At 40.1% G+C, this 12578-nt stretch overlaps 1 protein-coding gene across 2 annotated transcripts in view; it reads right to left on the bottom strand.

Annotated features, from left to right (window-relative positions):
• The window catches only part of ALCAM (activated leukocyte cell adhesion molecule), a 143493-nt gene that overhangs the window by 7010 nt on the left and 123905 nt on the right, over positions 1 to 12578 (bottom strand). For both annotated transcript variants that reach the window (XM_029577918.1, XM_029577919.1), the window contains exons 11-14: positions 11193 to 11326; positions 5421 to 5553; positions 3039 to 3077; positions 2248 to 2365 (exon numbers count right to left, since the gene is read on the bottom strand). In XM_029577918.1, the coding sequence (XP_029433778.1) occupies positions 2248 to 2365; positions 3039 to 3077; positions 5421 to 5553; positions 11193 to 11326 (424 nt within the window). The remainder of the gene's footprint in view (positions 1 to 2247; positions 2366 to 3038; positions 3078 to 5420; positions 5554 to 11192; positions 11327 to 12578) is intronic.

Genomic DNA, 12578 nt, shown 5'->3' with positions numbered 1-12578 from the left:
AGAGGACAGGCTGGTGGGAGCAGTGAGGCAAACTAGGTAGCCGGTTAGAGCGCCAAACGTTTGGGGATGGTTGCCTTAGTGCTCCCAGCAGCCCCGATTGTCATCAATCCTATGGGGCTGGAAGAAAGATGGCCGGGAGGCAAAGCAGTGGAGGCCAGGCTCACAGCATCAGCTAGGCCTGTGCATCCTGAAAAAGCAGTAGCAGCACTGGCAGGTCACACAGCCCGAAGAAGCAGCAGCAGCTTCACTTTGGTCCACAGGGCTGAAAGAAAAGAGGACTCGAGAAGGAGAGCAGCGCTGCCCGTGGCTGTATAGCCCAGAGTAGCAGCAGGTAACGCGAGCATCGGATGGGCCTCAAGAAAGGAAAACTTGGAAGGCAGAGCAGCATCAACTGGGCCTTGCAGGAGCTAATCCACAGAAAGCTGGGCTCGGTGGACCTTGATATTACTCAGCATGGCACTTAGGTTCCTATTTGATGTGTCTGCTGGTTTAAATTTGAGAAATTTAAAAAAAATGTGTGTATATATAAATTTCTATATCTATATAAATTTATATATCTATATATACATACACACATACTTTTTAAAATATTTTTTAATTATTGGATATTCTATTTGTCAGCTGTTTTGAAATATGATTTAACTATTAGGACTGCTGTTGTATACGTCTTGATTTTGTTTTATGTTTTCTGTTTTCTACTGTTAACAGCAGGGGGACAGCAGACGTGTCCTTGTAGCTGGAGGAATGTGAGTGGTGGTGGTGCTGGTTATGGGAGAGGGGGGAGGGGCCGTTAAGAGGAGAAAATTATTATTTTATTATGGTGGAATGTATGTTTGTCATTTAACTGGAAAAAGTAGTGAGCAATACGAGCTAGGACATAAAAACATTAACACTAATTTTTTTATGCTCTCAGAATAGAACAGACTAAAATATATTAGTCTCAGTATGTAAAGTTGCCAGGGATTGTACCAACCACAGAAGACGAATATGGAACTAGCAGAGTTCGCACAGAAAAACCTACTGAGGAATTGAAATTTAAAGCATAGTTTACAAAGTAAAGTGCACTTTAAGATCTTTGCAGGTATAAATGAGAGCTTGTGTAGAAGAAACTGAGGAAATAACTTCTTAAGGATTATTTACACTTGCAGTGTATATATAGTACTATACAGCAATAGCCACTGCCCCTGGTTTCTTATGGCAGATTTTTTCAAGATTGTGATAATTAATGAGGCAAATCTGCATAATAGTGCATTAAGTTTCACATCCCTCACTATGCAAAAACACATTTTTTACTGAAAACCTTGTACATTGTTTTTAAACATTATACAAAAAAAAATCAGCTATCAATAAAGACGTGTATGTTACACTTTTAAGTGTGAAATGTAATGCAACTGTCCCTTTTATATTTTCTTGAGAAAATCCTTCTCTTTCTGAGAATATGAGTTTACATATGCTGAAGCTATGTTCAATATCAGCAGAATCTGTCCTGCTGTTAATCAGTACAAGGGTGCTCAAGTGACCCCCGCCCGTCAGGTTTTCAGAATAGCCCGACTGACTATGGATGAGCAAAATTTGACTATATAGGAGGTACTGCATGCAAATAAATCTCATGCATATTCCTTATAGCTTTCCTGGGACCGATTTGAGCACCCCTGAATTAATGCCATCATCCCTGCCAGCTGTGGGACAGACACAGCTACGGACTTTCAAATTACATCCAAGTCTTTGTTAGCTAGCGTACGATTAGCCAAATATGCGAGAATCTCTGGATATAAACAAGATACTCTTCTATAGGACCTCTTCTATAGGACCTCCCTCCCTCCAGGAATTACAGAAAAATCATCGTTGTTTTAACTTGAGAGAGAGAGATCTTTGAGGGAATCAAATGCTGACTGCTTGCTCTGTCCACTCCAACCTCACACCCTCTCCCCTCCTGTACCCTTCCAGACAGAAGGGAAGTGATGGGCAGTGAGGTCTGGCTCTTCCAGCTTCAGCCCTCCCCCTCCTGGTCCGTGCCTGGAAGGGGAGGGCGCATGAAGCAGAGAGATGAGGTGTAGCGGGCCGGAGAAGACTGTTAAATCAGGCCCTGTGGGCAGTCCCGTTTCCTCTGGTCTGCACAATCACAGGAGCCTAGGGGAACTGCAAATAGCTATGAATTTCAACATGATCTTTGGTTGAAATGATACTTTATGGGTTTTTTGTTTTTTTTTAGAGTAATAGACCTGAACGTTTATTCTGAAGTCTTACTTTGATTTCTTCATGTACAACCAGTACGCTACGCCCGCAACCAGCGCTGCCAACAGAAGGCCAACCACAATTCCAACTATCAGCTTGGCCTGGTCGTTAACCTTTTCTTTATTTTCATCTAGAACAGAACAAAATATTTAGTAAGTATATACCGAAATAGATGTAAAACTACACCCCCATTAGATATAGGAGCAGTGCAGGCTGGATTGATGATTTACAGCTTTGTTTTCTGTTATTTTATTTGTGCCAGGAATTTATCGGCAATTACTGTAACAGAGAAAAACAGGAGAAAACCACTGTGTGTGTGTGTGTGTGTGTGTGTGTGTGGGGTCTCCCACTTATTTTCTTCCTTTTTTTTTTTTAATTTCTTACAGTAAACACTGAATTTCCTGGCAAAAACTGAAAAGGAAGGCCCTAAATGATTTACTATGGAGAGAAAAGTTAGCATGCAGTGTTCAACACGATTAGTTACCTTGATTGCCTGCTGCATTTGTTTTTTTTTTTAATGAGTGAAGCCCACTACGGGTACACCTGATCACCTGGAAATCTGCTCCCCCCCCCCATTGGAAAATCTGACACATTTTCTGTTTCTACTGTTAACTAAACTGAATGCGAGATTATCTCAGCATTCATTTTAATATCGAAAATTCTGCCCCTCTCTTACTTTCTAATCTTGTCAGTCATTTTAAATCAAGGCAAACTGTGAAAGTCCGCGGAAACTCCTTATACAACCGCCCCTCGTAAGCCACACACCCAGACGCACTTCGGCATCGCCGCCATGCAGTACCTACCAGTTTTATCTTCCTGCTCGTCTTGCTCCGGAATGTTAACTGAAACGAACCAATGAAGAGACATGAAAATCACCTTCACCATTAACGGATCTTTCCTTACAAGTCCAATTTCATAAATGCTGTCAGAAGGCCGGTTCATATCATAGCTCTGCAAAATTGCTTCTTTAAGAGCATATTCAAGCTTTATTAAATTTAGGGAAGCTCTTCAAAGCGAAGCTAAACAATAGCAAATGGGGCAAACAGATTTCAGTTAGGATTGGGCTGGCTCACAGCACAAACCTGCTCTGCACTGATGTGTGAATTATCTGCATTTGATTCCTGGGGCCAGGTTCTCCTGTTCCCCAGCTTGGCCAGAGATAGGGGGACGGGAGGGAGACACAGCAGAGGGCACGTTCACAACCCCAGAGGGTCAGGGGGAAAGAAAGTCCCAGTCCATCATGCAACAGCAATAGCTAGCGGCTGGACTTAGGGTCCAAAATTGCAGCGTTACGGAAGGGAGCTCAGGTGCCTGACCCCTGATGGAGAACTATCACTGCAGTAATTGAGCTAAGGGGGAGTGGGGAGGGGCAGATCCTTGCTTCCCTGCAAATGAAGGCTCAGGGCACTACAGATAACAGAGGACAATGGAACAGGAGAAATCTCCTCTACCATAAAAATGACAAAGGTTGGCCACAAGGCTGCTTTTGTTTTTATTTAAAATTACTTCTATACCGCATGCCCCCCCCAAAAAAAAATCCCATTCATTTACAAATATACAATCACATACATAAAATAAAAATACAGTACATTTCATTTCTAAGTTGGACTCTGTCTGAGTCCTGTTCAGTAATAAAAGCTGGCTGAATTACATAAGACTGTTTTCTGGGACTATACAGAGATTTTTAACACTCATTTATGAATTCCCACTGGAACAACCATGTTTTTAGGATCTTTTTAAATGTAGCGATCTCCGTCTGAGTTCTCAGGTGTTTTGGCATGCTATTCTATGTAATTGGGCTGGCCACTGAGAGCGTGATCTCTAATCTCACCCAGATGTGCCTGTTTTATGGACAGGATTTCTAATAGTCCTTTGTTTTGGGAGCAGAGGGATCCGGATGGAGTATAAACTCATAGTGCTGCACCTAGCCACTGAGGTTTTGCATTGCTAATCAGTTTATGCATTAGCATCAAAACTTTATAATCAATCTGTGCTTCGATGGGAAGCCAGAGCAGCACTGCCAATACTGGGGTGATATGGTCACATTTTCTACAGTTAGTTGACGTCCATGCGGCCAAATTTTGGAGCAAAGGCCGTAATGACGATTTTGGAAGTCATAGAAACAACGCATTGCAATAATCTAGGCTTGAAAGTAGCAAAGATTGCAGCACAAATTAAAATCCGTTGGTTCTAATAGGGATTTTCATTGCCTCAGCATCTGAAGTTTGAAATGGCCTGTACGAATCAAGTTATTGATGTGTGAAGACATGCAAAGATGCAAGTCTAACAGGAACCCAAGGTCTCTAGCCGTCGCGGACAAGGAAACGGTGTGACCATTAAAATCGACATTCACATTCTCTGGCAACTCTAGATAAAATGATTGCTTGATTTAGCCAAGCACAGGACTAAATGCTTATAAGACATCCATTTACCTAAAGCACTGACCCATTTTACACTCATAGGGCCTGATTTTAAAAAGCATTTACTCGAGTGAAACTGGGTTTTACTCAATTAAATGGATTTTGAAAATTGCTACAATAGTAGTTACATTTATGTGTGTAACTCCTTTTGAAATTTACCCCCAAAGTGCATAGAACTGCTTGATCCTTCTAGCACACTGTATCATGCAGTGCACAAGTGTACGATTTAAGATTATTCATGGGCTTTCCTAGATTTCTCTAGATTGTTCAAATCAAGTAATTCAGTGAACATTGCGTAAAAGTGCAACATACTGTGAGCATCATATCAGCCCAATTTCTGTTCACGACTGCCAGAAAACGTAGCACAGACGAGGTAGCAAGGTCTTTTAAGGAGGTTTCACTCTTTTAGCAGCTTTTCTCAGTCTAAAAAGAGCATGGTAAATACTGAATTTGACGACAAACCGCTGTACTTATCTTTTCACAGAGTAAGTCTGCTCAAGCTATACTTTCTTTGCTGCTAACATTTGAGCAACAGACTGTACCTACAGTAGTTTCTTTATTTATGAACATTTGATATGTCACCTTTTCCAAACGCTGGTCTCAAGGCAAATTACAATAAATTTAAATGAACAGAGGCAATACAACAGCTTAAAGTTCAATCAGAATTTCACACCTTTAGCTTTAATCCGCCTATAGAAAAAGCTTACATGCAGGAAATTATGTGACCAGGTTATGCAAACTGCAAAGAAATAAATTAATACATACTGGCAGAGACATTCACGGAGGCCACGCTTCGCTCCAGCTTGTTTTCGGCAGTACAGGTTAATGTGACATTCTCTTCTGGCGAGATGTTAATTTTGCTTTCAAATTTTCCATTAACATATGCAGACTCTTCTGTCTGCCATAAAAATAAATGATTAATGAGGCAACAGGAATAAATCATAAGAAAGCATAACGAAGTACAGTATAGAACCCACTTAATTTTGTAGCTGATTCTGGAATAAGCATATTTATAGTCAAGATCAAATGGTCCTAGCCATCAATTCTAATTATTGTTAATAAGTGCATACATTTGAAACAATTTTATCGCAGCATTTCAAAGTACTCATGGCACGTTTCATTTCTAATCTGGAATCGTTGATGGCTACAATACCCTTTTAAAGGACCAACAATAAAAATAGTGTAGTACCTGACTTTCAGATGCGACATCTGAAGAAATGACCCTTGTCATTCTGAAAACTCATCTTGCCCTATTTTTCAGAGATACTGTAAAAGGCATTACAACCTACAAATACTCCAGATTTTTCTGGGACTAAATGCGGAGACTCGAGCTCTGTACTACAAAACTGGTCTGAACATTCTGCCTTATAATTTTGTGTTTCAGATTCTCTGGAAGCCTTAAAGCAGTTGTACAGTGTGATAAACTGTATCATGCACTCGAGCCAACCGATTCATAATGCCACTGCTGCCAGAAATAAATTAACACTCCATATAGACTAATGTGTTTATTAATCCCTGTAAGCAATGATTTTCACAGGTGCTTAGGGATGACAACTGTACTCTGCTAGAAGCAAATTGCCATTTTGTAAGATGTTTTAGGTGAGTTCTAGGTCAAACTTTTAATCAAACGCAATTCACAACCAAGTTTGCAGCATCTAAAGTACAAAAATAATTACCTAAGATCCTTCAGGAACTCACTAGAATAGAAGTGGGCAAACTATATCCTAGAGCCCCATCTGGCCCTTGGTGTTAACAGCAGGTGGTTTGTGTCTGGAAGTGAAAGTATCAAGCCAGAAGCAAATCAGCTTGTTGGAACTCCTTTCTAAAGACCAGGGGTTCTCAGCCCAGTCCTTGGACACATCTAGCCAGTAAGATTTTCAGGATATGATGCATTAGACAGATTTGCATGCAGTCTCCATTGTATGTAGCTCTCTCTCTCTCATTCATATTCATTGCAAGTATCCTGAAAACCTGATTGGCTAGGTATGTCCCAAGGACTGGATGGAGACTCACTACTTTAGAATACCAGAGGGATAACAGCCACTACATGTCCCCTCAGTCCTCTGGATCAGGTCCTCAAAAGTGTCCCTCAGGCCAAAATGTTTGCCCATTCCTAAACTAGAACATTTTGAATTCCGAATCAGAAGATGGTCATATGTTTTGTAACACATACCACATGTATATTTTGCATGCTGCAGACAAGCATCCAATCAATTTTATGGGATGTTTTAGAGTGAACTGACTATGTTAACAGTGTCCCCCTCTTGACTGAAACTGATAATTTGCCATATTGTCAACAGCACATGAAAAAAAAGCAGTGTTGCTCACCTGTACTAGGTGTTCTCTGTAGATCACAGGAGAAATCATCCACACAAGTGGGTGATGTCATCCAATGGCACTAAGATCGAAAAGCTCAGAAAAACACACAAAGATTTTTCCGCACTGTCACCTGCTGCACGAGTTTCCTCAGTTTGCATTTCAAGTTAAACTTCACCTCTTAAAGGAAGGAGGGAGGGATTGTGTGGGTGATTTAGACCGCTGACTACACACCTGTTATAACTGAGCAACTTTGCTTTCTCCTTGGACTAGTGGGATAACATCAGCCACGCAAGTAAGGTTGCATATGATTTATCTTATTTATCTGGTGCAGATACTGCAGCCCATTGTTAAGTCTGTGGATGGAGGGAAGAACTGAATGATTAAGTTATCACCTTTTGCAAAACTGCCTGTCCAAATGAGCTCTTAGCAGTAATGAGTAGTGAAGACATGGATTGTAGATATCCTGAACAGAAAAAGATCGAAGATGTGTACATTAGGTTGCTATTCCAGATATTGATGGATATTTAACCTTACTTTGGATCTGCAATCAGAGATCCAAGGGGAAAAATGTTTTCTTTATTACTAAACATTCTATTTTGGTTGGATTAAAAGATAAAATAGCTGAAATGGGCTTCTTGTAAGGACCATCCTATTATGAGCCAATCGTCACCATGTACGGAAATGCAAAGACTGTCCTTTCTTAAATACACAGCCACAACTACCAGGCATTTTGTGAAATTTCTAGGTGCTGCCGAGAGGAAAAATGGGATGGTACAGTATTGGTAAGTGGTCCTACACTATGGTGAAATAAAGAAATTTCCTGTGAGGTTTGCGAATTAGGGAACAGAACCAATCATCTTTTTCAAAGAGGGGTTTGAATGGTGCCTAAAAAACGTTCATCTTGAACGTTTCCTTCTTTAGGCACTTGTTGTGACCCCCTCAGCTCCAAGATGTTTCCAGTCTTTTTCAGAATTAGGAAATAGCTGGAGTAAAATCCTTTGTTTCTCTCCTGAGATGGAACTGGCTCTACTGTCTTGGCTGCTAAACGAGATGCAAGCTCTTGATGAAGGAGCACAAGGTGCTGTGCATTTACAGCTAAATTTTAAAATGCTGGCGGGTGTAAAAACCTGGAGCTATGCATATGGCTGGGCCGCGCGCGGGCTGCGGGGATTTTTAAAGGGCCCCGGCTGCACACGTATCTCCTGGTACGCGCCAAAGACCGGCTTAATTAAAAAGGGGCAGGCCGGGTCAGCACCATTAGGCTCTGTTCTGCTGATGTGCACACCAGCAGCCGGCTGGCCCGCACAACTTACTAATGCTTGGGAGAGCAGGTAAATATAAAAACAAAACAAAAAAAAGCTAGCTAGAGGGGTTTTAAGGGTCGGGGTAGAGACGGGAAAAGGGAGGCAGGTTTCATAGGGGATTATGGAAGTTCCCTCCTTTATTGGAGCGTTCTGGGAGGAAATTGGGGAAGGCCCCATCATGTCGCCACATGATTCTAAGAAAATCCGCCCCCCCCCCTTCCGTGTGCGAGTTGGCACTTGCGCACACATACGTGTGCAGGTAGTGGAATCTATAACATGTGCACATCAGGAACTGCGCACACATGGATGCCTGCGCGCCAGTTTAAAATTCTACCCTTTAAGCAGTGTCTCAGATGTGTACTGGTTAGGGGAGAAGACTTGAAATGTTGTCATCAACCCTGATGTATGCGTTTGAGGACCCATTGGCTTGTTGGTATGGACAACCACGTCTGTAGAAAATGCTGAAGTCTCTCTCCGACTGGGAAGTTGAGTAGAGGTAGGAAGTGGAGATGAGAGCGAAAATAGAGACTGCAAAATCAAAAGGCTTTCTTCCAAGTCAGATATTTTTATATACACCATGGTGAATGGGGTCAGGCTTTTGGAAGAAGAATCTAGTGATTCTGAACAACTATGGGACATATTAGCATGATCCTGTTCGCTGATAAGGTGTAATAGACAAGTGGTCCTGATTCACTAAGGTTTTTCCCCCTTTTTGTGTCTATGGGAAAAATGCTTAGTAAATAAGGCCCTAAGTTAGAAGTCATAGTGTCTAATATAGGTGCTATCTATTATAATGGAGCAGAGACTGGGACTTCTGTCTTATTTGACATGTATTTGGCAGCAAATTATATTCTCTGGCATCCCATGGGAGTCAAACTGCTTTGAAAAAAGTCTCCTCATATCTTTTTAACCAAGGAATAGAGTTCCTAAAATGCCACTGGACATGGTCGAGATCAATTGTCTAATTCTGGTGGTAAATCGGGTGGTGAATCATCTGTTGACCTTGATTGTTCGACAACATTGTAACATTGCTGTGTGCTGTAGGTAAGTTTTTTTCGGGAGCATGCACTGTAAGGGCTGATGTCAATGCCCGCAATTGTTAGGCATCCACGCAGCAGCACAAAGGTTTGGATAAGTTCTTGGATGAGAAGTCCATTAACGGCCATTAATCAAGTTTACTTAAAGGGAATAGCCATTGCTATTAATTGCATCAGTAGCATGGGATCTTCTTAGTGTTTGGGTAATTGCCAGATTCTTATGGCCTGGTTTGGCCTCTGTTGGAAACAGGATGCTGGGCTTGATGGACCCTTGGTCTGACCCAGCATGGCAATTTCTTATGTTCTTATGTTCCTTGGTGCCAGGGAATACTTTGTGTCATGTGGTGGTATGGGTGTCCTCAGAGTCAAAGACTGTTCAGCACCCTCAGGTAGATCTGTAGCCTTTGATGCCAGAGGTGACTGGAAGCTTGATTTTGGGGCCAATATTGAAAACTGTTATTTTGGTACCATGATTCTTTGCCTCAGAGATATGCATGGACATCTTTGACTGCTTCGGAGTTGACGAATGAACATGCTTGTCTGCACCCAACAGCTGAGAGGGTACAGTCTTGCACTCAGACTGCTTAGAATCATGACCCTGAGTTTGTTCGGACACCTGATGTTGTTTATTTTTATGGCACAGCCAGCTGGCTTAAGAGTTTTATATTGACATGGAATCGAAGACTTACCCTGCCTTTTGGAATATTTTGATTTTACTTTTTTTTGCAGCTAGCTGAGCCGCTTTTGATGCATATTTTTTTCTTTTTGGAAGAGGTGGATAGAGGAGACTCCAGAAAGTTACAAAGAATGTAAACTCCTCAATCTGATGGCTCTAGGAGAAATATAGGCGCAGGCCATGCAGTTGAGATCATCATGACTTGATTCAGTAATTGTGCAAATCATTTGTGGGACTTTTGTGAGCAAAAAACCCACAACACTTAAAATCTGGTTTAATCAACATGGCAAAAATCATCAAAGCAATGTCAAACTTCAGTTAAGGGGAGAGAAGACATGAACATTTTTGGATTTTCAAATAAAATCTAAGTCTACCTTTTTGTATTTTTTGGGAAACCGCTAGAAACAAATGAAAGAAAGAAATTAAACACAGAGTATTAATAAAGCAACTCAAAACCCAATAAAAAGCAAAGCGAGCAAAAATGCATCTTTTCACATTAGCAGAACGACAAGAACTGAGAAGATTCGTACAGCAGGTGCTTATGCAGGCTCAGAAAAACCTTCTGGTTTGTTCTGAGCTCTGAGAGAGCTTTTCCATCTCAGCACCATCAGATGATGTCATCTGCTTGTGTGGCTATTATCCTGCTTGTCCACAGAGACAGATTGTTCTGTGTATCTGTCTTTTATGTTAACAAAGAAAAAGATTTCTCATGAGAAACAATTAAATAAAATAAAGCTAGAGCATGAATACAATTGACAATGTCTGTGGTGACCACTGAAGCACTAAACCAGAGACTGTAATAAATTCATACTAAATTCAACTTTCTCTGCTCGATGCGTAAACAAAGCTATGTTAAGTACATTTGATTTCCTGTGTTCTTGGGTACATCATATGAGGAAGAATGGGATTCAGGATATCTTGTACCAGCCTGATTAAATTGTCTATATTAATAATCTGGTGACTCTGTATAACATGACTATACAGTAAAATGTTTAATTCATGCAAGATGAGTACTGCCGCTTTTATGTATTTCTGAAATAAATATAAACAGAATATAATTTTATTTTAAGGTTCACATCACACAAGTCTTATTTTAACCTCAGTATTTTAGGATTAAAAAGAAAAGGTGTGTGTGTAAATGAGAAGGTTCCTAAAATAATACAATTATAAATTCACGTGTAAAACCAAAATGTATACTTACTTTGTTTACTATGTTTCCACCACCCATTGTTGTCCACTGAACTACTGGCATCGGATAGCCCTCCACGATACAGATGATTGTTTTATACTTGCCATCTGAGCTACTTTTCTTTGTCATTTTAAGTTGAGGTTTTCCTTTAAAAAAAAAAAAAAAAGTGTTTAAAGCTAAGCAAAAAAAAAATTACTGAATTGTCAATTTAGACAAAGAACTAGCTTAGAATAATTACAAAGACCAGAAGTGAAACAAATGCACTCAATCGCTTTTGGAATCTGGAAGGGATAATGAAGGCCGTGATAAAATTAGTGGAAGAGTAGATAATGGCAAGACAAAATTCCTTTTCCATGTCATAATCACCGTCTGAGGTTGTGTTGACGATAGCATGAGGAACCCTTCTTCTGAAACTATCTGCAGATGACCACCTTAGAAGCTGAGACCTGGTTAGTACCTAGATGGGAGGACCCACCAGGGAAAACCTAACTTCTGTTGTCTTCTGAGGAGGAAAGAACATAGGCACTATGGCGAGGCCATGATCCCTTAACCCTAGACAACCAGAAATGGGTCAGAACAGGATAGGAAAACTGCTGATGTTTTCCATAGCTCTTCCGTAAGTATGCTTGTGTTTTCTGCATAGGAGATAAGTCTCATTCTACAAGACGGGTAGTTAATAAACAAAGCAACTGGCTTATTTCATCTTCTACGTGGATTTGAGGCGATACACCTTTTTTGTCTGTGCCATAAAAATAAACAATTTCAGATTTTTTAAAAGCTTGTGTTCTTTGTAAATAAAACTTCCAAGTTCTCACCATGTAAAGAAAAAAGTTTCTTAAGGCCAGGAGCACATGTTCTTTTGAGATTTTCCTGCAAGTACCTTTTTATACCAGGATAGCTGTTTTTTTGTTTTTGCACTGGAACAACGTATTATTTTTGAAGGATAAGCCTGTATAGAATGTTTTTTTCTTTGCTCTCATCCTTCTTGGATTTTGCCAACAATGCAAAGTAATTAGATTAAATGACTCCCTTCCTCTAATAGTTACACTTATGTTAATGATCAACATTTCTTTCACTTTGAGTTGGCCTCAACCCCCTTATTATTGTGGATCTAACTTTATCCCAAATTTAAATTTGCACTAGAAGGTACTTTGGATAATTTATTGTAATTGACTTTGATTTTATTGTATTGCTTTCTTAAATTTGTCTGTTTTCTGATTAAGATGTTATATCATGAGATGTAAATTGAAAATTTAAACACATAATAAAACCAATTTTTTTTTTTTAATAAATATTTTGTCCTTGAAAAAAGTAGGATTAGGACACAGATTCAGTAATACAAGCTCTTGATTAATGTGAAAAGCCAGATTAATTTTTTGAACAAATGCAGGAAAAAGA

Source organism: Rhinatrema bivittatum, chromosome 15, assembly GCF_901001135.1.
Source record: "Rhinatrema bivittatum chromosome 15, aRhiBiv1.1, whole genome shotgun sequence".
Lineage (NCBI taxonomy): Eukaryota > Metazoa > Chordata > Amphibia > Gymnophiona > Rhinatrematidae > Rhinatrema > Rhinatrema bivittatum.
This window is presented reverse-complemented; position numbering and strand designations above follow the sequence as displayed.